Here is a 26,606-nt window from a genome sequence, read left to right as displayed (position 1 = left end):
TTCTTTATTTCCTGTTACAGGTAGGTAGCTGTGTTGGTCTGAGTCGAAACAAAATATGTACTTGCTTTGATTCATTCTCTCTGTGTATATGGTTTTTACATTGGTGTGGAATATTTATACTGTAACTAGATTACACTCTGAATTGAGCTTGAGACTGCTGTACCAGGGACCTGGTACCAAATGTAAAACTGGTCTGCCGTCGAAACAAAATAAACCTTAGTAAACTTTCTACTTTGTCCATGGAGATTTCTTGGCAGGGATACTGGAGTGGCTTGCCAGTTTCTTCTCCAGGTGGATCACGTTTAGTCAAAACTCTCCAATATGACCTGTCCATCTTGGGTGGCCCTGCATGGCATAGCTCATAGCTTCTCTGAGTTATTCAAGCCCCTTCGCCACGACAAGGCAAATCCCAAGCCGGAATTAATATTGCCGGAAGAAATATCAACAACCTCAGATATGCAGATGACACAACCTTGATGACAGAAAGTTAGGAGGAATTAAAGAACCTTTTAATGAGGGTGAAAGAGGAGAGCGCAAAATATGGTCTGAAGCTCAACATAAAAAAAAAAACAAGATCATGGCCACTGGGTCCCATCACCTCCTGGCAAATAGAAGGGGAAGAAATGGAGGCAGTGAGAGATTTTACTTTCTTGGGCTCCTTGATCACTGCAGATGGTGACAGCAGTCACGAAATTAAAAGACGCCTGCTTCTTGGGAGAAAAGCAATGACAAACCTAGACAGCATCTTAAAAAGCAGAGACATCACCTTGCAAACAAAGGTCCATCTAGTTAAAGCTATGGGTTTCCCAGTAGTGATGTATGGAAGTGAGAGCTGGACCATAAAGAAGGCTGATCGCCGAAGAACTGATGCCTTTGAATTATGGAGCTGGAGGAGACTCTTGAGAGTCCCATGGACTGCAAGAAGATCAAACTTATCCATTCTCAAGGAAATCAGCCCTGAGTGCTCACTGGAAGGACAGATCGTGAAGCTGAGGCTCCAATACTTTGGCCACCTCATGAGAAGAGAAGACTCCCTGGAAAAGACCCTGATGTTGGGAAAGATTGAGGGCACAAGGAGAAGGGGACGACAGAGGACGAGATGGTTGGACAGTGTTCTCGAAGCTACGAACATGAGTTTGACCAAACTGCGGGAGGCAGTGGAAGACAGGAGTGCCTGGCATGCTCTGGTCCATGGAGTTACGAAGAGTCGGACACGACTAAACAACAACAACAACAAAACTTTCTACTGGTGATTTTGCTGTGTTCTGTGTCTGTTTAGAGCCCACAAGTCACCAGAGTTCTGCTACTTCACTTCACTCAACAGCCAGGCATGTCCCAATGCCTTTGGGGCACAAATCCTGACATATACTTCACACTAAGTATCAGAGGCTAGACTGCAGTGTCACACAAAGCAACCTCTGGCTTCTGCTTTGGCTGAAGCATTCTGACCTTTGATGCACCGTTGAATGCAATCATTTCAGGATCAAAGAAGTCCTTATCTCAGCCATGAATAATGAACTCCAATTTACTGAAGAATCCTGCCCTCAGATCTATTGTGTTTCCCTGAAAATAAGACACTGTCTTGTATTTATTTTTTCTCAAGAAGACACACTATGGCTTATTTTCAGGGAATGTCTTATTTTTTTATTACGCGTCCAGCCTCGCCTCTTCCTTGGCGCCTTTCAGAACTGCGGCTATCACTGTCTTATTTTCGGGGTGTGGCTTATATTGCGCAAATGCGTAGAAATCCTGCTACGGCTTATTTTATGGGTATGTCTATACAATTTAAAGAAAAAAGAAATACTGACCATCCTCTAGTTGGGGTAAGAGCCCTCTGCATCACTGGCAAAGAATGGGGAACAGTGGTTTAGCTAGTAAGAATGGAACTTCTGGACCAGGCTCAATCATTGCAGTAATCAAGTCTCAAAGTTACCAATGCATGCACTTTATTTCTTTTACCACCCGCTGGTGCAAGGAAGGCATGTTCAAACTTTCTGCACTATGCAGGAGCCTGTTTTTCCTGCCCCTCATTAGAACTCAACTCGCTTTCAAAATGCAAAGTGTGGAGCAAATGGCCAAATAATTGACAAGTGTTATCAACCCACCCTGTTATCTGTCAGTCAAAGGAGAACAGGGAATCACTTGCAAAGAAAAAAATGTGACTCGCAAAGAAAAAAATACATATTGAGTTAAGGACTATTTCAGATGAATCTATATAAACTGTTAATTTCATTTAGGCTTGCTCCTTAATTTTTGCAGCTCTATTTGAGGAGACAACCAGTGATCATGATTCAAACTACTTCCACATACAGAAATCCACAGAAATGCTTTCTTGAGGGAAAGCTCTCACTTGCCCATTCAAAGTGCAGGATAAATTGAGGACTTTTCTGCTTCAAAATTTCAGTTTCCACATGACTCTAGTTACTTTTCTTGGTTAGCAAAACTGGCATTTTAGCTGCTATTTCCAGCCATGTGAACAGACTCAAGTCTTCAGGGAAAGGTCATAAATATATTCAAAGTTAAGGATAAAAATAGAAGCTATGACCAAAAAATTAAGTCTGTGGTCTCACTGAGCCAATCAGTCCTATCATTTTTATGTCTTTCAGATTTGTAAATCACATCACAAATGTGGTTATCAGACAAAGTAATTTGTGACATAAATGAACACGTGCAAAGCCTCCAAGTACAGCTGCTCCAAGTACAGTATCCCATTCCCGAGAAAAGATACAACTAGATTACTTTGTGAGTGTTGATATTGCTGTACTCTCCCATCTGACTTCTAAAGAACAAGACAGTTTAACAGAACTTTCCTAGGATGATTCTTCTGGCTGACTTCAAAAGCACATGTCTTGACTTCTGTTCTAAATACCTGGAACTATCCAAAAAAGCTGTGAAGCACATTGTGCCTTTTCCTACAATATTTCTATGAAGGGGGATTTTCTGCACCTCCGGCATTGAAATCAAAGTATTGAACCAAGCTGGATATGGAACCAGATTTAAGGTTGAAACTTCCATTGCTTCAACCATAAATCCAATCTTTAAAAGCTGCAAAACAGCACCAGCCATCTCAGTAAGTGTATCACTATAAAACATAAGCAAATGTTCATTCTGTAGAATGACTAAATTAAATCATATGTCTCGTACATATATATGTATTATCATTTTTCAAGCATAAGTATTCACTTAAAAGTCTCACTGGATTCACAAGTTATTTGTTATTATGTATTTTCTTAATTAACGGAGCCTAATGGTTAAGCAATGATGAACAGGAAGATTTTTATTCCTTCTAAAAACTATTTTCAAGGTTTCTGTTAAAATAAAAATATTCCCTCAAATATACATCCAGGTGTGGTTGCATAGCTCAGCAAATTACGTATTAAAACTATACCATGTTATTCTTAAATATATTTGACAGTACAGATTGGCAAACAATAATTAACCCCCCCAAATGGACTTATTGTCAGGTAAATATATGAAGGTTTTTGACATAATTCAATTGACGTCGTGTGACATGTTTGTGTATATTTAATTCTTAGGTAGAATAATCATCAACCAATGGAAAACTATCACATCAATTTTTAAGGCATTTTTTCCTCTCATTCTTCAAGCAAGCTTATGTAGGAAGCTGGAACACCTATTCTGAAGTTTATTCCCACAAGAAAAATATTATTTGCTTCATTCAGCTAATTCTCTTAGAGAAATGAAAAATAAATAGATCAAGAATATCTCTAAATGCATTGAAACAATTGAAACAATTTCACAGTGCTGTCCCCAATGACCAAGATTTTGTTTTCTAGACTTAATTCACAATGCATACAGCAATCCTTACCTAGATGGTGTTGGATCTAGGAAACCAGCAACCCAGCAGGATGGGTGGCATATAAAACTATTTTTATTATTATTATTATTATTATTATTATTATTATTATTATTATTATTACTAATACTGTTGTTTTTATACAGTTCCAGCACAATCAGGTTCTTATTTAAAGTTGACCACGTCAGATTGTACCATAATATAACTACTGTACATAAAATATTGTAAATGTATTTTTAAAATAGTAATTAAAATTATGTGTATCATAATTAAATATATACATATTCCACTTGACCTCAGACGCAGCATGGATTTCGTGAACAACAAGCTGCCTGTCACCATAAAAACCACAGTCTAGGGCTTGCCGATCAGAAAGTCGGCGGTTCGAATCCCCGTGATGGGGTGAGCTCTTGTTGTTCGGTTGCTGCTCCTGCCAACCTAGCAATTCGAAAGCACATCAAAGTGCAAGTAGATAAATACAGTCTATTTCTGCATATAAGACTACTTTTTAACCTAGGAAAATCTTCTCAAAAGTTGGGGGTCGTCTTATGTGCCGGGTCTTATGCGCCTATTCCTATATGGCGAGTACAGTGGTGCCTCGCTAGACAAATTTAATTCGTTCCACGGGTCTTTTCTTATAATGAAAAATTCGTCTAGCAAATCCCATAGGAATGCATTGAAATTTATTTATTTATTTATTGCCCATAGGAACGCATTAATTGAATTTCAATTACGGGTTACGGAGAGGGGCCGCTGGCCCGCGATGCCCCCAGACCCACTCCGACTGTTTTTGGAGTGGGGGGAGCTTGGGCTGAGCACTTACGACGGCCAGGACTCCCGGACGCTAATCTGCATGGCGGGGATTTCCATGGTTAAAGAAGTTAATTAGGCTTAAATCTATGGACATACTTCAGAAGGAGGGGAAGAAGCGCTGTTTACTGCTGAGAATTTTATGCTGCTGAGCGAGAGGAGTCAAAGAATGTACGGCATCTGGAAGAAGGATTGATGGGGACGGAGCGATAAGGGAAGCAAGTTTTTATTTTTTCTTCATATTGTTGCCTCGTATCTTCCCGGACGCGATGTCCTGGCTTGTTTGGAGTGAAAGAGAAGCAAAAGACTGTGTGAGTTGAACTTTATAGCTGTTGTTACTTTATAGCTGTTGTTAAGATGTGAAGTTGCCGATGAGAAAAGCCCCCCCCTAGTCAGACGGAAGGAGCTCTGGACGCGTTCGGAGGATTTATGAGCTGTGACGCACTTTAAATTGGAGCAGCGACCTGAAGCTAAGTTCAGCTATAGGGCAAGGAGATCCATTAATTTACCAAGAGTTCATGGTTGGATGTTTGGGTCTCCTGCCTGAAAAAGCTGTAAATTCTATAAAGATAAATAAATCGTAAATCTTCATGGCTATGAGAGAAAATGAAAGTGATTTGAGCCTTTTAAGATGGCGCTGCTACTCCGTCGCAACAGGGAGCTCCACTAAGAAGATTTATGGGGAGGCTGGACTGATTAACTCACACAGGAGAAAGAACATCTGTGAAATTTCGTTTGACATTTATCTCAGCAGCTGGAACAATCGGATGAAAGTGGAAAACATCTAGGTGACTGTAAGGGGAAGATTTGGAATATTATGAGCTTGGAGGACGATTTGAACTTTAGAAATAAGACGGCAGTGGACAGTTGCGAGGAATTCCCAATTTCTTGAAGCATGGGAACCCAAAAATAAATTATTTAGATGATTTGGCATAACATTCGGTTTGATTGATATATATATGTGTATAATTTGAAATATTGAATGTGATATAATTGGTTTTAATTGGAAAATTAATAAAAATATTTTTTAAAAAAAAAAAAAGGAACGCATTAATTGAATTTCAATGCGTTCCTATGGGAAACCGCGATTTGCTAGACGAATTTTTCGTAAAATGAATTCGTCTAGCGAGGCAACCTCCGCTCGAAAAATCCTTTTGTTAAGCGGAAATTTCGTTAAGCAGGGCATTCCTTAAGCGAAGCACCACTGTATATCCCAAACTCTATATTTTAACTGGAAAAGTTGGGCATCGTCTTATACTCCCAGTCGTCTTATATGCCGGAATATACGGTAGGTACCGCTTCGGCGGGAAGGTAAACAGCATTTCCGTGTGCCAGAAGCGGCTTTGTCATGCTGGACACATGACCCGGAAGCTGTACGCCGGCTTCCTTGGCCAGTAAAGCGAGATGAGCGCCGCAACCGAGTTGTTCGTGACTGGACCTAACGGTCAGGGGTCCCTTTACCTTTACTGCATAGATGAAATGTAATGTAGTTTCATATTCTTTTTTATAATGCTTGCAATTGAAAATTGTTAGTAACTTGAGAAATTATAGCACATATTTGTTCTATTGAAAAATGCATTGAGTATACAAGCATACTCCAAAATCAAGGGACCCAGGTGGCGCTGTGGTTAAACCACTGAGCCTAGGGCTTGCTGATCAGAAGGTCGGCGGTTCGAATCCCTGCGACGGGGTGAGCTCCCGTTCCTCGGTCCCAGCTCCTGCCAACCTAGCAGTTCGAAAGCATGTCAAAATGCAAGTAGATAAATAGGAACCGCTACAGCGGGAAGGTAAACGGCGTTTCCATGTGCTGCTCTGGTTTGCCAGAAGCGGCTTTGTCATGCTGGCCACATGACCTGGAAGCAATACGACGGCTCCCTCGACCCATAATGCGAGATGAGCGCCGCAACCCCAGAGTCGGTCACGACTGGACCTAATGGTCAGGGGTCCCTTTACCTTTATACAAGCATACTCCAAAATGTTTATTTCACTAACGAAGTCCTGACTGTAAAGAGTGCTTACCTATGAAAGGGAAATCTTCGGAAAAACAGCATCCACCATTGCCCTTTTATTGAGAAATACTAAGATTTTAAGCAATTAAGCCATGTATCAGACATTATCTTAGATCTATTCAGTGAACTGCTGAGAATAATCTGTCAAGTAAAATAGGAGGGTGGGTGGTGGCTGAGTCTCATAAAACTTCAGTGCCTTAACATGATACCGAACAGATCCCCATTCTTCAAGCCGACAGAACTAAAAGGAAATGTGCAGGAGGCCGCTTCATATATGTTAATTTCCTACATGGATGCCACTTCTGTTTAGAATGTTTGTGAATTCTAACTCAATGAATGGTATAGAAACATTTGTTGGCACAGCATGGTCACATAAGCAGACGTGGAGCTGATCAATAGCCTGGATGGAAGACAATCTGGAGCACCAAATAAGCATAATCTTAAGCACACATGTACCACAGTCAAATATATTCATCATGCATGAAAAGTAATATAGGAAATTCATCAGCTATGAAGGGATCTTCAGTCACCTACGAAGAGCACAGTTCATTTTCACAGGAGTAAGTGGCTAAGATTTACATCATGCAATCAGTTGTATCTTGAAGCATATCAAATTGAATGACAGTATCTTTATCTCTGTAATAAATGTTCTAGAACCAAACTGCAAACAACATGCCATGGAAAAGAAGGTATAAGCATTCAAGGGACTCAACGTTTGTTTCTCTAACCTGCATGGAATCCAAAATCTCACACGTTATTTTATCTGCAAATCCAATTACCAAAATACTACCACATTAAAAAACTGAAGGGATCAGTAGTACTGAATAATTTTTTTGTCCTTTTGTATCGTAAGTAAAGCAATTTGTATAGTGAGCAAGCATACTGCAAAGATCTGCTACAGTGGTACCTCGGTTTACCAACTTAATCCGTTACGGAATTCTGTTCTTAAACCGAAACCGTTCTTAAACAGAGGCACGCTTTTCCTAATGAGGCCTCCTGCCACCAGTGCCCTTCTACCGTTCGGATTCCGTTCTTAGACTAAGGTAAAGTTCGCAAACCAGTATACTATTTCCGGTTTTGCAGAGTTCGTAAACGAAATGGTTCTTAAACAGGACTGTTCTTAAACCGAGGTACCACTGCATATGCAAAACTGTGATCAAAGAAGAAAGAAAATAACAGAAACAGAGCAGTGGTTACTCATAAATGATACACTGGTACTTACTTTGAAGATGCTTTCTCTCCCAGAGTGAACAAGGCACCCATCAATTAATGGTTAACCCATTCCTCCACCCAGGGGACAGGCGAATAGTCGTTTGACTAGCTTCAGTATGCATCCCAGTCCCTGGTGGCTCCTCCCCAGTTTCTGTCCATGGCACTGATATAGACAGAAACCTGTGGAGTTTATTTAACAAATTTATAGACCACTTCACAGCATTAACACCATTTAAGCAGCGTAGAAGAATGGAATTGGACATCAAAATACAAATTCTAAAAATAATGAAATCATTTCAACGAACTATGAAATAAAAAATAATAAAACCATATTTACACAGTCTAAAAACAATACAACTATTTCTGGACCTCTACAAATGACATTCCTTAAATGACTGAGTTAGACCCCAGGAAAAGCCTTCTTAAACAAAATATATTCAGTAGGCAAGAGGTTTAGAGGCAACAAGTGTGGGAGACTGCAGTTAAATACAACTGGCATGCATGAATGCTAGCTAGCATATGAAGAGATTAAGACAATACAGCTGGATTCCTAGACTCAACTAGGTCATGCTCCCTCTTCTCTGATGAGAGGAAGTAAAGTCTTCTCATCCTGTTCTCTCTCTCTATTTTTTCCACAACTCTCGATTTCCCCATAAGAATCAGGTGAAAGAGAAACACAGCAGAAAAAGCAAAGACTTGGGGAGAAGGGTTTAAAATGAGCAAAGGAACAGAAAACCTCAATGAAAAACTATAGTTTAAGGTAACCAAGATATTGCCCAGACAATACAGGTACTAACATTGTGAGGCTCAAAGAACTCTGTCCCGGACAAAACAAGGCATGAGACTTGGTAAGAGTCACTAGGGCCTGGGAAACATTAAAAAGGGTGATGGGTGCCTTCTTCACCCCAAGCACAGAAATGTCAATCTCCTGGTATTCTCAACAATGAGAACATAAAGTCTTGGCGCTCTATATAAACCTGTGGCACCAAGGCACAAGCCTGTTTCTCACTTTAATTATTTCTATATATCCTGAGGCATAATGTTGGGGGGGGGGGAGGAATAGTAAATGTAATTATCAGATGTGGGAATATCCTGAACTTTGGACATAGATCTAGCAATAGAACACGTCAGCCAGGATGAAAATTGATCCACAGATACTTAATTCCCTCCCCCCCTTTTGACTAACTTGGATTGTGTTAATTCTAAGCAAAAAAGTTAAGAATGTAAGACTATAACTGCTGGATCAAATCAAAGGCACATCTAGTCCAGCATTCTGTTCTCACACTGGCCAACCAGGTGTCTATGAAAAGCTCACAGCAGCTGATAACAACAACAGCCGTCCCGCTTATGATACCCAGCATTGGTGATTCTGAGGAATAGTGCCTTGGATATTTCAAAATATCCATCATTGCTAATAGCTATTGACAGCTACATCCTACATGGATTTGTATAATCCCCTTTTATAGCTTGTCCAAACCATCACAACGTCCTGCAGTAGAAAATTCCATATTCAACTATGCATTCATTGTGTTAAGTACTTCCTTTTGTATCACCGAACATTCAGCTTAACTGAACGAACCCTCATTCTAGTATTGAGAGTTAGCTATTCACTTTACTGTAAGTGTTTTTGGTGACAAGAGTGCTGGAGACAGAAATTAATAGGGCCCACTTTTGGTTCTGAGGTAGGCATGGTTAAATACAGTATAAGCAAACTGTGATATTGCTGGAACAAAAGAATTCATGACCCCATAAAGAGCTAGGCTGTTTTTCCAACAGCCAATAGTCCTGCAGGGTATTCAGATGGAGCAAACCTTCACTGAATGTCGAACAGTTAAGCCAATGCATCTCTTCCCTCCCACTCACCATCCCAAGATGGAAATGGAAGAAGTATGGGTTTTGCATTATTTAATCCAGAGTTTCTCAAACTTGGGTCTCCTACAGTTGTTGGACTGCAATTCCCGCCATCCCTGACCACTGGTCCTGCTAGGTAGGAATGATGGTGTAGCAGGGGCCCAAAGGGCCACAATTAAGTTGATAACGAAAATCCTTATAAACCTTGGAATATGCTTATATTAGAAGAGTTATTGTAACCTGTTGCTTTAAAGAAACTGATGATTCAGCAAGAAGCCGTTCCTACTGGGATAGAAGGTCAGCTAATACGCAAATCACAAAGATACAACTCACAGGCTAAGAACATAATTTGTTACATGGTACACGTAACACAGGTTCCCAACACGCATACTAACTCACAATGTAACATATTACTGAGAATCAAAGTTTAGTTAGCAATGCTTATTGCGCATGTGTATTAAATATGAAATGAGGTAATGATGAATAAATATACAATGATGTAATGATTTATTTGATTGGTTAAATCAAAATCCTTTGTCTGAAATGTTATAAATACCTCTGCCCCATGTTGGGTAAGGTTGCAGTTTTGAGAAAAGATTCGCCTGTTACCTTAATTGCTTTGCAAGAAAGAAAATGGACTCCTACTCCTCTTGTCTCTGAGTTTTATTGGCTAACTCAGAAGATAAGCCATTTTTTGGCTTGCAACAATGGGAGTTGTAGTCCAACAACAGCTGGAGACCCAAGTTTGAGAAACACTAATTTAATCTGTTGGAAAACTCTCTGCTGAAACTCAGTAGTCTGTAAATTTACTTGACAAAACTTTTTCTTATCCTGTCATTGTCCCTCTGAACTTCAGTAAAATAATTCTTACAGCTTAAGATAGAATCCCTTGTATTTTCATGTCACAAGCAAAGTGCTAAGAAGTACATTTCTCAGATTAAAATTACATGTAATTAAGGGTGATCCACAACCACAACTATTTGATAGTGGCATTTAAGCACCAGTAAGTCTGCTTTCTTATTTGATTTATGAATTGCACAGACAAAGGCAATTAGTGGCAGTTATATTAAAACTAATTTGAGAAGGGTTGCAGATAATGGTAGCTGGAAAGGGGGGGGGGGTATTCCATACACCCTGTGCATCACAAGGAACCATTACTGAGAACAGCAGCCTTTAAATACATTTCAGAAAAAGAAAAAAACTCAGGTAAGAGTTTTTAAGTAAGTAGTGACGCAATGAATATATGTACTAAGTTAATTAGAAAGTTTCCAATTTGAAATTATACATATATTAATAACTGCCTTTCACTTACTTCACAAACTAACTGCCAATACATATTAAACAGTCACCCTTAATGAAAGCATTTTCAGTAAATAAAAGAAATGCTAAACCAACTGAATGATTAGCACCAGCTTGCAGTAGACACAAAATTCAAGTACAGACCTTAAAAGCTGACTAACTTTGAGTACTTTGACAGGAAGCCTTGACTGTTGGTGTTTAGCTGCGGTATAAAGAATAAATTAAAATCAAATAAACATACTAATTTTAGAGGATCCTCAATACTGATCCTAGGATCATAGAAATAAAGGCAGAACTGAACATACTCTGATATAATGAAGATGGCATGGTATACTTATAGGAACTATTAAGTTTATTATCTATTAGTGAAATGCAAAAACTGGGATCTCTTTTTAATTTTCCAAAACATAGGAAGCTGCCTTACACCATGCTCATTTCATCTAACCAAGTAAGTTGATGGGGATAGAACCTGGACTTTCTGCAAGCAAAATACATGTTCTATCACAATTCTCTTATTTCTCTTATTATTTCATTTTATGATTGCTTTTACAGTGGTGCCTCGCTTAACGAATGCCCTGTAAGACAAATTTTTCGCTAGACAAATGTATTTTGCGATCGGAGGTTGCCTCGCAAGACGACGAGTTTTTCTATGGCCGCCATTTCGTCTTGTGAAGCGTGGCCATAGAAAAACAAACCTCCCACTGCAAAGTCCAGCGTGCAGCGAAAAATTGCCAGGGCTTTTTGCCGCCTGCCTTCCCCTTGGCTTGGGCAAGGCAGGCGGCAAAACACCCCCACATCGCCGCACTTCTGTGGGGCGGGGGGAGGGAGGAAATGCCGGCTCTGTCGGGCAGGGGGAGGCAGTCGGCGAAACACCCCCGCACCGGCGCGCTTTGGCTCTGGGTGATGGGGTGAAAGCGCGCCAATGTGGGGGGCTTTTTGCCGCCTGCCTTCCCCTTGGCTTGGGCAAGGCAGGCGGCAAAACACCCCCACATCGCCGCACTTCTGTGGGGCGGGGGGAGGGAGGAAATCCCGGATCTGTCGGGCAGGGGAAGGCAGCCGGCAAAACACCCCCCACATCGGCGCGCTTTGGCCCCATCACCCAGAGCCAAAGCGCGCCGGTGCGGGGACGTTTTCGCTGGCTGCCTTCCCCAATTCAAGTTAAGTACTACTACCAAAAACACTACACAAGCCAGTTTTGTTTTCCCTTCCCATTCATTTAAAACACTTACATGCTGTTTAACAGAATAATAATGTTCTACTGATACTGGTACATATTAAAATTCAAAGATACAGGATCAGTAAAATGTCTTTACCTTAACTCATCTCGTAAAACAAAACATAATTTAAGGAGATGAGGCACAGGAAAAGGTACAGCATAAAGGTACTGTATGTAGATATGGGTGAAGGAAGTCCTTCAAATAGTTCAGGCCCAAATCATTTAGAGGCTTTAAAGAGTTAAAACTAGCCTGTTAAATTGGGCATGGAACTGCACTGGCAGCCAGTCGTATGAACTCTTCTACCCACCCAGTTCCCCATCCCTCACACATGTCCTGTTCCTTCCTCTTGCAGGTTCACAACTCTATGAGAAGAAAATCTACCTAAGGTGAGGATGGGGTTCTCTTTTAAGATTCACAGCTGATTCTGAGATTAAAAGGGCTACAGCATTCACATGGCATATAACTCTGTGCTAACTAGGGTTGCACAAGCAAAGCTTTTATTGCACTGTCTACCTTCCTTGTAAGAGGTAGCAATGGAGGCACCTGTCAAGTCACTTGTTTTAGTTAAAATGTTTACAAAACTATAGAAAAGACATTAGCATAAATGCTTAATTTAATATACAACTTATCCAGACTTCACACATGCAGGTTTTATCCACATTCATTGGAAGAGAGTGGATGATGTGCCCTTCCAACACAGCAAGAAAAACACATGAGTGAAATTTTCCACCTACTAGTATAGTTACATCACCCTCTTTTTTCACAAGAAAATGTCAGATTGCATGAGCACCACCCATATTTTCCTCTGGAAGAAGAGAGCAGAAAAAGTCCTGGACAAACAGGGATCTCTACATAAAAGCTAACCCGGTGGACCAAGAACCACAACTACATAAAATGTTATAGAATCTTTCTGGTTTTGTAGTACTTTAATAACAATATCCCAAGGAAGGGATAAAAGAAATAAAGATAATATTAGAAGATTTCGAGGAATACTCCGGATTAGGGGCAAATATAACAAAATCAGAAATAATGTACTTTAATGTAAACCTACCTGAAAAAAAAGAAATAAATAGCATAACAGGTATGGGCCTGGGTTCTAAAAGAATAAAATACCTGGGTATTGAACTCTATAGGAATATTAACAAGACCGCAGAATTCAACTATAAGAAGACATGGAATAAAATACTAAAGGATATGAAAAGATGGAGAAACAAAACTTTAAGCATTACAGCTAGAGTCAAGGCTACCAAAATGTTCTGGGTCCCCAAGCTAAGTTATCTTTTCCAAGCCATCCCACTAGAGATAAAAAAACAGCAATTGGAACAATGGAATGGTGAGATAAGACAATGGATATTCGGAAGTAAAAAATCAAGGACACAAAAGAGGTTTGTGTATAACCACAAATCAGAATTAGGGTGGGGCCTCCCCAACATTTATAATTACTATGAAGCCGTCCAATTAAAAACTTTACTAGAAATTGGAGCAAAAAATAAACAAAAGTGGATCAGATTTGAGGACGAGGCCAACAATGGTGCAGGAAGATTTGGAATCTTCACAAATAATGTTAAGGAAGATCTGAAATCTGCAATAGGACCCAGGAAATTGGCATTAGGCATATGGAAGAGATGGCAACCTATATGGTTAAAAAGGATCTCCCTGTGGGCACCCTTAGAAAGCATATACGAGGCAATAGACGACCCCAAATGGTGGAAAATTCTTAGTGCTAAGGGATATCACATAGTCCAAGATATGTATAGAGGAGAGTCCTTAAAGTCATTGCAGGAAGTAACAGAGAACATAGGTAACCAATACTGGCTAAAAATTGGAGGGCTATATAATAAAATTCTTAAAGCTCAAGAGATAGGAAATATGAGATTAGAAGAGCCAATAGAGGAACTATATAAACAAATGGAAAAAGCTAAACAAGGAATGATAGGTAAAATCTATAAGAGGATGATTACAAATAAAGAACTGACAACCCAACTTATTCAAAAGATGTGGAGTAAAGAAGAACAAATTAGCGAATCAAAGGTCGAAAGGATAATGAAAGGAATAGATGAGATTAAAGTAAGCAAATTTAGGGAGCTCGAACTAAAATTCTTTCTAAAATGGTATAGAACTCCCGCCCAGCTAGCTAATATGATACCAGGATTGAACCCTAACTGCTGGCACTGTGAACAAGCCAAGGGATGGTTCTCCCTATGTATTGGGAATGCCCAGAGGTAGGGGGATTTTGGAATAAAATCCTTAAGGTTATTAATGAAGTTTTTAAAGTGAAGCTACCTATAGACTTCAATCTTATGACAATGGGTATACTAGGAAACACGGCCATAGAGAAAGGTGACCAGCATACCTTCAAAGCAATGATACTAGCAGGAAAGGCAACAATAGCTCTAGGTTGGAAAGATAGAGAAAAATGGACAGTAGAGGTCTGGACTAATTATCTGTTTGAATTTATTCAGTCAGACATCGTGGCAGTAACGTCACAGGATATGACATGGAAGGCCAAGTCTACTGCGATAAGGACCAGATGGAACCCCTATCTTCAATGGATAACAACTACTGGACCAGAAGACATTCAGTGGAAATTAAAGACATTGTGCCCGTGGCTGAGGACAACTGTTTGAACCCTTCCAATGGATTATGGGTGAGGGAGGGGGTGGGAAGGGAAAGAAAAAATGGTACGGGAAATTAAACATTGGAAGGAGAGAATATAATGTATGTAAAAATTCTCGTACTTCAATAAAAATCTTTAAAAAAAAAAAAAAAGTACTTTAATAACCTTTTATTTTAACTGTAGGCAGACATTAGCTAAATAACTACACAAAGCTGGATGATACCACATTCCAACATAACATTATAGAGCAAAAATGTCATACCAGCTTTATGGAAAGTAGTCATGAAGTGTTGCCTCACGATTATTATTATTGCTGCTGCTTACAAGCATGTGCAATTACATCTATTTTGCAACATCTTGAAAACAACTTCTTTTTCAAAGTAGATTTAGAAGCAAATTCTGGGGAAAGAAGGCAAAATCAACATGCCTCCCCTGCCCCAAACTTTCAGCTACCTGCTACATCAAATGATTATCCACTTTCAAACAACAGATTTCGTAAAATGTTCGGATCACCACTTCAAGTAGTAACATCCACTAGTTCACAGAAGATACGATCATATACGGTAGGCCTCCGAATGATAAAATTTATGGGTACATGTTGGACAGTACCAACCGAATACAGTTTCAAAATTGTTAAGTTATAACTCAATAAATAGCATATTGTGAATTTACATATATATTCCACTTACTATAAATTAGTATGACAGATTATGTAGATATTGTTTAGAACTCGCCCTATCCATTAGGTTAAAGGTGGGTTTTTTAAAAAGTGCAACACATTTCACAACCTATCTTTCATATCCCCTGCCCGTGCTAAATAAAATGAATGGTTAATATGTATCATTTAATTTTCATCTAATAACATTTGCCTTACGAGGATTTCTCACAAACCATTTGATAGTTTGCATGTATGTACAGCCGTTTTCATGCATCTCACAGCACCCTGAACAAAATTCAGTGGAGGCGACTAATACATTCTGCTGGAGTAATTGAGTGCTGCACAATCATGCATTAATCATACCTGCTATAGCATAAACGAGAAAAAATGCATAATAATAGTATTATAGCACTATTTTAAAAATTCCAGGAGATGATCTGAAGACTTTTCACCAATTAAAGTTAGAAACATTTGGGTGAAGAGCATGACACAAGCCTTTACAAATCATTCCACACGCCAGCTGACTGCTTTGCAGAAAAATCACCAGGGACAATAAAGGATCAAAGGTGCAACACAAATGAATAATCAGAGGAAAAAGACACTTAAGAATGGTGCAGGCACAGCAGAATTTAAGACCCATATGAGGACATATAACAGAACTGTGGGAACACAGCAAACTCCAGTTAATTTATTTCAGCAAACCTCTCTAGGGAATTTCACCTCCATATAAGTTTAAATGTGAGAGGTGAGTATAGTTATAAAACATACAGCACCTTCCTAACTATTCATGCAGTTGAATTTTCAATATGAAAGTAGAGGGAAGCATTTTTCCAAAGTTTTATTTAAAAATTCCATGGAAAACATGGAAACTGTCTTAGGAACCATTTTTCTCTTTTAAAATTATGCTTTTGTTGAGATTCCCTTCCAACTCTACAATTCTATCATTCTGTGACTAGCTGTAGCTCTCTAGCATCTTAGACAGGTTTCTCTCATTACTTGCTGCCAGGGACTGAACATAGAAATTTCTGCTTCCTAAGTATGTGCTCTGTCACACAGGTATGCTCCCCCTCATTTACATAATATATGTTCTATTCTTAAAAGTAGTAATTTTAGATTAGATGCCTAAATATTGCAAACTTACATGTTCCCCCAAATTTCCAAGCAATTTCCCCCCTTGTATTCAAAAATTCTTGAAATTTTGCATCTTGACTCTAGGGTAGAAGTCCAGGCATCAGACCCATCTGCTACAGTGAATGGCAGGAGAGGGATACCAATGTGGCTATAGTTGTATTTCCTTCCTATGGACAAATACAACCTGCATTAAAAATCATATCTTCTTACAGATGGACCTGAAGGATGACTTCAACGGGGTCCAAATGACAATTCTGACCCTTCTCTGCATTCAAGAAATGCTCTCCCCCTCTCTTTGTACAGTACTAATTCCACCTTCATTTAATCATCTGTATTTCTTTCTTTTTTGCCTTTGACAAAACCATTAGAAGCTGTTTGTTTCTGGAAATGCATTTTTATATAGGATACAGAAAATGTTCCGAGATTATTATTTTGTATGTATGATAACGTATAAGTACAGAAGATACTATCTAGCAATTCTGCATTGAAAGAATTATTTGAGGTGATTTACAATAATTATTTCTTCATTTTTACTGGCACCATGTAGAAGAGGAAAGCAACAATGGAACTAAAATGCCCCTTTATTTGAGTTTCCGTGTACTAGCTTCTCATCATATCACACTTGCTTCATGTGTACTACAAAGTCTTCCATGGCAGACAAAATCAGAGTTGAATTAATGCCATTTTTGTTTGTGCAAATTTGACACAAAGGAAATCACAAGCAGTACAGCCCTGGGAAAGCTGAAACACATGCTTTTTCTGAAAGTCGCTCTCAGTGCAAAGGATTATACAGACAATAGTTTCTCTTCTATTAGTACTAATACTTAGAATCTAAGCAATTGACAACATAAGTTAGAAATGAATATGAAAAGGGGGGTTAATCATTTATGTTATATATCATTTTACTTTAGAGATGTGGCCACTGTCCTCTGTTATGGAGTTATGAGATATATTAGATCATTATATTGGTTCCAGGAAAAACTTTTAAAGAAAGCAAGTTATAATGGAGAGAATGTAAATGCAGACAAGGAAGATGATACTTGTATCACTAACAGGTTTAGGAAAAGCATGTGTCCATTTCAGTAAATAAAGAGTTCTACTTACATTATCCATGAAATTGGACTTAAATCCTCCTTCCTGCTGTCTTCTCAATTCCTCTTGGCGCAGCATCTCTTCTTCACGGCGCCTATGTTCTTCTTCATGTCTAATGGTTATGCACAGAAGGCATCTTCCTAAGATACTTATTACATCTTTTCATTCCAAAAACTATATAATCCTTCCCTTCAAATCACAAAAACATGATTTTCAATCTTAGAAGAACTATAGCCCCCATATGAACCGACCCAGACCCTGCAATCATCATCTGAAGCCCTTCTTCATGTGCCTCCTCCACAAGAGGTCTGGAACGGGCCTTTTCTGTCTGTTTAGGTACCTGGCAGAAACATTTTTCTTCTCCCAAGCCTTTCGCTAATTAAATAATCTATGGCCCTATATGGAAGGGTTATTGTTTTGGTTTGTTATTATGTTACACATTCTTGTGTTTTTGTACTGTATACTGCCCTGTGATCTTCGGTTGAAGGGCAGTATAGAAATTGAATTGATGACAATAATGATATCATCATCCATCTACTATTCTCTCCTTTATTTATTGTATTTTGACCACTTTCTCAATCAATAAGAACACAAGAGCCTGCTGGATCAGGCCAATGGCCCTGTTCTTGCAGTGGCCAACCAGATGCCAAAGTTTGTATTCTTTTTTGTTCACTACATTTGGACAAGACTTCAGTTTTTTGAAGGATGCCTTCTTGCCTATAATTGCTTCTTTGATTCTGCTCATTAAGCATGCTGGCATCATCTTGGCATTCATAATACCTTTCCTCATCTGCAGTATAGACTCCATTTGAGCTTCTAATATCCTGTATTTAAACAACTCACAAGCATTTTGAAGTGATTTGATCCCCGCCCCATGTTACTTTTAGATACCTCAACAAAGAACCTATATAAACATTCAACATAGTAAAATATAAGCAATGATTTTATAACAAGTTCTAAGGTTCCTGAATTACTTTACTATAATTCCTGCAACTAAAATGGAGAGAAGGCACAATAAGCGTTGCATCAAGAAAACAAGGCAGCCACTGGCAGCTACTGATACAACCTCCCACATTTGTGTCATGGGACTTTGTAGTTAGTCTCTAAGTAGTCAATTCACTATGTATGCGTTTTAAAGGCTACAGTAGACTAGAGCTAGTTTTAAAATGGTATCTTTTGAGTTATGAAATCTCATTTCACACATCTAAGGGCTATTGCCCTCTAGCGTAGATTCATAGAATACCTCAATTGTATTTGCTTTCGTTTCTGTAGCTCTTGATTTCTAAGTTCTTCCAAACGTCTTAATTCTTCCTGACGCCTCATAAGATCTGTGAAAAGTCAAAGCAGCAGCTAGCAATTATCATTTTAACAGGAACAGCTATCAATATAAAAATAGACACTAAAAAGCACAATGAAAAGTTATGTTACCTATAAACTATGTCTCAGATCACACATGCACTTTAGACCCCCGTCACATTATTATTATTATTATTATTATTATTATTATTATTATTATTATTATTATGCAACTGTGATTTTTTTAAAGAAATGCCACATTCTGCATACATTAATAACAAAAGGAATAATGGTTGCTCATTCCTGACCTAGTGCATTTATAAAGGCTGGAATAAAATATTTCAATGGAGACAAGCTGGCAATTGTGGGTCATGGACTAGAACATAGCATCAGAGCCAATACAAAGTGTCAATTAAGTTCGATCATAGTATGTTTACCTACAGGTAGCTCTGGACATTGCACAAACTTCGTGAAAGATCCCTGCTTGTGGCTTGTAAAAATATGGAAATGTTCACAATGTATAGACGCTTTAGATATATATTTCCTGCGACAACACAGACCACTTTCAGTAATTATTCAGTTTATGCAATAAAAATTACAGAATAGGGATGCAGAATACCTTGTCTCATCAGCATTAACTGGTGCTCATGTCGAGCTGCTTCCATCTCTGCCTCCAGTTTCTCCTTAGCTTCTCTAATGTTTCTATCAACTTGTTCCCGCTGTTGCTTTTCCATTTCATCAAGAGCCTTCCATCGTGAAGCATACTCAAATTCAAATGTTCCAGGTTGAGCAAAACGTGGTGGCTGTTCTCTTTCCCTAGGAGCACATCACATTTCACATGAGCAGAATGCATTCATAAATGGTACAGCAAAATGCAGTTAAACTCACAAATTTCTCCATTATTTCATCAAGTCTTCCTTACGCATTTCTAAAGAAAAGAATTCATTTCTTTACTCATATCTAGCTCACTTAAAGCCAAACAAGATGTGGAGGCAACATACCTGCGTGTTCAAAACACACATCTGCCTGAAACACATAGAAAGAGGAACAGCTCAGGGCAATTTTTTAAATCAAATGGACAGAACCTTCTCCCAACAGCTTGCTACTGTGCAGCCCCTATTTCTCAGTCAGGGAACCTCTCATATAAGCAACCAAGGAGGCAGCAAGGAACAGTGCCCCTCACTACCTGCCACTGATCCCTTTGGACACAATCCTGAGAGGGAGGGAGAAACCGATTGGGCAAAGAAGAAAAGCGATCATGACATCCATCAAAGCAGGGGGGGGGGGAGTTCAAAATCTTGCCAAGAGCCCTCCAAAAGCTAGAGCTAGCTCTCTTGCACTATTTCTAATTTCCAGCTTTTTTCGGTGTGGAATATTTCATGTTTTGTGATGGCTGAGGCCAGTGAGATGCATTCTAATTTTATGCATTATCCATTAGCTTTTACTTCTGTTGTGGCAAAAACAGAGCCCTTCAACCATTACAGTTTTCCCCTCATTTGTATTATATTTCACCAATCCATTTTAAATAAATGTATATTGTCATGGCTAGCTTTACTGGTAACAACAATCAATTTTTTGAATTAGACCCACACCTCTCAGCAGTTAAAGCTTTACTTCCCGTTGTCTAATATTCTATAATGTGAATGTATAAAACGTACTTATGATATTGTTGTGTTTTTTGCATTAATTTCTCAGGCAGCCCATCTTCATCATCAAATTGCTCCATAGGTTCTACAATTACTGGTCGAGGGGTTCTTAAAAAGAAAACAACATTATAAACGAAACAAACTCCTGTAATATGAATCTACGAAATAATCTAATATACCAATTATTAATATAATATGCCATAATATGCCAATGTCCCCAGTTCACTTATCAAATAGCACAAATAAGCAAAATCTGCATGTTGAGTCTGTACGCAAACATGACTTAAGAAGGAATATTGCTTGCATATAAACACCAGGGTGCATACAAATTAATTGGCTCAGAGTTGATATTCATACATAGTTATGACTAACGATGAAAGGACACGGACAGTTACCTTCCATCTCATAAAGAACACCAATATACCAAGTACCTACTAACAGCTTTTGCTTCTTAGGTAGAGCATTTTATTTTGTGTGAGATGGTGCAGGGTGACTATATGACAAAAAGATTTTAAATAAAATTACAGTTATTGTGCTGTTTGCATGAAACAAGTCAATGTAATTCTAATGTAGCTTGACATGATCCCAAGCATTAAGTTATAATTAAGCTTAACATGATCCAAAGCATATTTATATACACAATGTCTATCATTTTTTCTAAAATAGGCTATATATAGAAATTGGTCTACTGTACTTTAAATCAATGTGTTATTCATGGTTATAGCAACTAATTACAAAAGTGTTTAGGAAGTGCCCAAATAATAAACAGAAAATGTTGGTTTAAATTAATTTTGTTTTTTAATGATTAAAGTCACCATGAGTTAACAATCAACCCGCTCTGTCAAACAACATTTATTTTTATTTAACAAAATCTATCAGAATCTATTGGCTCATATAGTGGTCGTGTAAACATGTGTACAAATTTTCAGAAGAGGTAATAAAATAATAGGTATACCAGTGCCTTTTAACTCCAAACTCTGTCTTTTATCAATTTTTGATGAATTGAATACACTTATTATGTAAACCACTTAGAATTTTTCTATTAGTAGCTGATCATTTGACCATATCATATGGCTGAAAGGAGTCCTCATTGTATTGTGGTTTTTTTGGTACTCTCTGCTGTCTTCTGAGTTTTGTACTCTACATTCGGTGGAGTACATTTTGCTTGCTGCTCAATTTCATCAAAATTAACCCTGGCCCTTCTGCATATAAAGCAGATGAGCTTCACATTTCACAGCTGGGATTGACCCAACAAATTCATGCTCACATAATCTAAGATTTTATTCCAGAGCAATGAATATGGGATTTTTGGGTACGTTAGCTAAACTGCACTGTGTCTAGATTATGTTTCAGGTATGCTTGAATCAGACTATCAAGGAGCAATGGGCAGAATACTGTAGTTAGAAGGGTTAGTACCATCTTGCTAAGATAGGAGTAATAACTAAATGTCTTAGATTAGGAGCAGGCTTTCTCCTACGTCTCTGTATAGTAACATTTTATCCTATAAAGTGGAGTCATAACCTTTCAGGGAAGCCACTGTCACTAACAGCATTTTAGGCTGGAAAAGAAGAAATCTAAACTAGGTTCTGAGACTAGTTCAAATTTCCAAGAGTTTTGTGCAACTTCCATTGCTACTTTATTGGATAGCCCAATTACATAGTTTTCTTTATACATATACCACAATAAATTCAATCAGGAACTTACGTCGTCAGCAGGAATGCTCCATCATTGCATCTTTCTAGAGCTTTACGTGCTGGGGGTTTTGCAGCAAACTCTACGAAACCTTTCCCAGTTGCTCTACCACGATCATCTACTACAACAACAGCTCTTTCCACAGGGCCAAATTGAGAGAAAGCTTGTTCCAAAAGCTCATTGGAAACAACAGGTGAAAGATTCTTTACTGTTAAAGCAGCTCCATGAGTAGCAAAACGAATTCGAAGTGGTCTGCTCTTCAAAATAGTTCCATCGAGTTCTGCCTTTGCAATTTCAGCTAGTGTCCTGGATTCCTTTTCAGGAAAAAACATATACACATAAAGCACAGTTGAATATAACACATCAATAGTTCATTTCAACATTTTATGGGGGGAATTCAACTTTGCGCTTTTCAACTTTTTCCAGTTACCGGTATGCAAGCATTCCAGCTTGCCAGATGGAACAATGCCCATCCCCCAGCGGTGTTCTGGGGTTTTCCCAACACACAACCCCAAGTCAATTTCAGAATGCATGTAAAGGGGAAGCCCCATTATGCAAGCTGAAGTCCTTGTGCAGGACTTTCATAGACAGGGCTGGTTAGGTGAATCCCACCCTATGTACTCAAAATCTGCAAGTATTCTATTTCTGATTACCTATGACCAGGCTTCGACAATTCCACCCTCCATTGCCCTCTAGTGAACATGGTAAGCAACCTTTTTATTTATTTTTTGATAAGCATGAATTAATACGCAATTCACATAAGTGACACATTGTTAATATCACATTTTTAACAGAAATTCTTAATACTGTACATGTTTAATAAAAATATTGGCACCATACTTCAGTTTTCAAAACACCCTACTCTTTATTGTTAAACTCCTTAACATATTGTCTATCTGCAACATATACTTTGAGACTTCAAAGCACATACATTTCTTTAATCCTTGAGTGCCAGAGCCAGGCACAAAAAATGGCACCCAGTCCTTTTGAGATTCTCAAAAATGGAGAATCTTTAGGCGCAAAATGCGCCTGGCGGCCTGCTAATTTCAAACCCTGCTTTGAATTGACAGAGGTGTTCGGGAATATTATAATTATATTATATACTCTATATTATACTATTATTATTATGCATAACCACTCTTCATCTGTAACTCTTAGGAAGTTCACAACATAAAAATACAATATAAACAACACAAAATACATGATAAAATAAGAAGAAATCAAACCAATCATCCCCCTAGCAGTTGAACTGTGATCACTGCAACATCCCCAAATCTGAAGATGGGAGGAAGGTTGGGGGTTGTTTTGGAGCTTGAATGCCTAGGCCACACAAAGTCAAACCATCCACACTTCCACACCTGAGCCAGCTTTTCTTCCTCCATAAAACCCCCTATTATTTACTAGTGTCCCCACCTTTTTCAACTATGAATGCCATGTAATTTTTATGCTGCTCACAGAACCTTAATTATGGGGCAGCATAGAAGTCCCATAAATATTCCAAAATAATCTGTTTTGCGTTGGGGAAGGAGGAATATCTTAAAGCTGGGGGAACCAATGTGGCACCTGGGGGCACTACAGTACCCTCAAACATCCCTAGGTGTTTGCTGAGGTCCCCAGTCCCACTTAGCATTAAGAAGCCACTGTGTCCCTCACAGAAATTCTGTTGGTGCAAGAAACAGGGGGACCTGTAAAAATAGCCCTTTATCATGAGGCAGCAAGAGAAGCCTATATAGTTTTCAAAAAAAGATGTGAATTGGTTCCAATATCCTGTCAATGTCTGCTTGTCAGAGCAAGTGGGGATAATACATGTTCATTATGATTACTGTAGAACCAAGTCTGAAGAGCTCAGTAGGAATGCCTGACCAATGTTGCTGCATTTTGGGCACAAAGAAAAGTTAGTCCCGCTTTCTATCAACCCATGATGTTGGATTTGTGGAGCAGCTTGAATATAGACCAAGCAGTGTAATTCCTTGGTGTTTGTTTTTTAAAACACAATGTGTTTGTCTCCTCAGCCACCTACTGTAGATGATATATAAGATGGGGGGAAACGGGGATGGCGGCTCAGTCACACGAAGACATGGAGAACACCCATTAAATACTTGAATGGGGTAATCATTTTGGCACAAACTTGAAGAAAATAGTCATGAAGCCTGGGAATATGGAATAGCTTTCTCTCTTTTTCAGGATTGGTGTGGACCAGGGTCACCATACTAAGGCCCGTGGGCCGGATGCGGCCCAATCACCTTCTAAATCCGGCCCACAGATGGTCCGGGAATCAGCATGTTTTTACATGAATAGAATGTGTCCTTTAATTTAAAAAGTACCTCTGGGTTATTTGCGGGGCCTGCCTGGTGTTTTTACATGAGTAGAATGTGTCCATTTATTTTAAATGCATCTCTGGGTTATTTGTGGGGCATAGGAATTTGTTCATATTTTTTTTCAAAATATAGTCCTGCCCCCCACAAGGTCTGAGGGACAGTGGACCAGCCCCCTGCTGAAAAAGTTGGCTGACTCCCGGTGTGGACATTTTAACTCTTGACCATGGGATAGTTCAGCTGGCTACAGCATGGTGTTCTTATTGCAGCCAGTTTGATCCCGGTATGGGACATCTGCATATTCCTGATTTGGGGGGGTGGACTAGATGATCCTCAGGGTCCTTTCCAACTCTACAATTCTAAGAATCGTCAATGGTATTTCTCTTGGGGCGACTTTCATCTGAACAGCTTCATACAGGATCCGCATCAGTTGTGCCTGGGGTGCTTGGAAGGACAGAAAATCGGCTCCATCGCTGCAAATGGAACAAAATCCATTCATTCCTCATCAAAACTGGGGTGTGAACGTGGGTTACGGAAGACAACGGCAAACGGAAGGAAAAGTCGTAGCCCCACGTAAAGGGACCATACAGCAGGCACGTGAAAGGAGGGGAGGAGGCCACCCGCGTGCACAGCAGCTTCGCGGGGTGGGAGGGGGGGCTTGTGTGAATGTGTGTACGTGTACGCGCGTCTAGTGGGAGAGGGAGTGTCGCTCGCTCGTGCGCGCGCTCGGTTTCTGCTGCAGAGCCGTTCCCGGGTGAGGGGGCGAGCAGGGATGGCACGTTACGGCCTCGTTCACACGTGAGCGGGGGGGGGGTAAGAGAAGTAGAGCGAGGACGGGCAAGGGAACATTTCCCTCTGATTCTTTCGTGTCCTCTCTCTCTCTCTCTCACACACACACACACACACACACACACAGAGAGAGAGAGAGAGAGAACCATTTCCAAGGGAACCCCCGGGCACGCTTCCTCACCAGCCGGATGAAGCCGAAGCCGCGGTCCCGGTTAATGAAGACCTCGCTGGGCTCCCCGTAGCGCTCGAAGAGGCGCTTGAAGTCCTCCTCGGTGATGTCGGTGGGCAGGTTCCCCACGAAGAGGCGGCACCGCTGCGTGTAGCTCTTCTCGCCGGGCTTCAAGAAGCTCTTGATGTCGACGGTGATGCCGCCGCCCTGCTCCTCTTCCTCCTTCACCATCACCATGGCTGCCGCCGCTTCGTTGTCCGGCGGAGGCTCCAGACCGCGCAGCCCTTTCATGTTGCCGCCGCCCACCATGCTGATCGGCGGGGCGGCCGCCGGGGAGCTGTTCTCAATCCTCACTTGCTTCAGGTTCCTGTTCGCGGACATCGCGCCGATGGAGGCGACGCTGCTGCGGAGAGGAGACGAGAGGAAACTGGGGACGGAGAGCAGCTCTCGGGCGCCGACGCCGTTTCTTTCGGCCACCGGCGACGGAGGGGGACAAGCCGCGCGCGCGCACGCAAACACACGCACAAAAAAAGAAAAAGAAACCCAACCCAAAATGGCGGCCGGAGCCCTAACCCGCTGACGACTCGTAACGCCGCCCCGCCCCCTCTAACCCGTTAGTGCGCACGCGCGCGAGGTTTGAACTGCCGCTGGGCAGCACGCGCGACTTGGAAGTTCAGTGCGCCTGCGTGTCATCCTCGCACCTGGACCATTGGCAATGGGCGGAGACAAAAAATGAAAACGGCCCCCGCGTTCGATGAATCTCACAGTCCTGTAAAGGAATAGCTGGGGTTATCCAGGCACCATGGGGAAACCTTTCGTTCTAAAGGAAGCACTTCGTTCGTTAATAATAATCATCCCTGCTCCAACCTACTTAACTTGAAACGCAAACTTGGCTGCAACGCAAATAATGGTGACCACTGTACTCAACATATACTGTATTGTTTTCTGTTTATAGATTTCCCTCCGTTTTCGTTTTCGTTTTTTGT

At 40.0% G+C, this 26,606-nt stretch overlaps 1 protein-coding gene across 11 annotated transcripts in view; it reads right to left on the bottom strand.

Annotated features, from left to right (window-relative positions):
• PSPC1 (paraspeckle component 1) overlaps window positions 1-26,167 on the bottom strand; it is a 69,681-nt gene extending 43,514 nt beyond the window's left edge. For 10 of the 11 annotated variants that reach the window (XR_009557509.1, XR_009557511.1, XR_009557510.1 and 7 more), the window contains exons 1-6: window positions 25,633-26,166; window positions 22,360-22,661; window positions 20,668-20,763; window positions 19,629-19,825; window positions 18,957-19,041; window positions 17,726-17,825 (exon numbers count right to left, since the gene is read on the bottom strand). Coding sequence is in view for 2 of the 11 variants with exons in the window: in XM_035115136.2 (XP_034971027.1) it covers window positions 17,726-17,825; window positions 18,957-19,041; window positions 19,629-19,825; window positions 20,668-20,763; window positions 22,360-22,661; window positions 25,633-26,001 (1,149 nt within the window). In the remaining 9 variants the exon portion in view is untranslated. Of the gene's footprint in view, window positions 1-17,725; window positions 17,826-18,956; window positions 19,042-19,628; window positions 19,826-20,667; window positions 20,764-22,359; window positions 22,662-25,632 lie in introns of all 11 variants that reach the window. The other variant, XM_035115134.2, reaches the window with a different exon arrangement.
• Between the last annotated feature and the right edge of the window lie 439 nt (window positions 26,168-26,606).

Source organism: Zootoca vivipara, chromosome 4 (assembly GCF_963506605.1).
Source record: "Zootoca vivipara chromosome 4, rZooViv1.1, whole genome shotgun sequence".
In the NCBI taxonomy this organism is placed as follows: Eukaryota; Metazoa; Chordata; class Lepidosauria; order Squamata; family Lacertidae; genus Zootoca; species Zootoca vivipara.
This window is presented reverse-complemented; position numbering and strand designations above follow the sequence as displayed.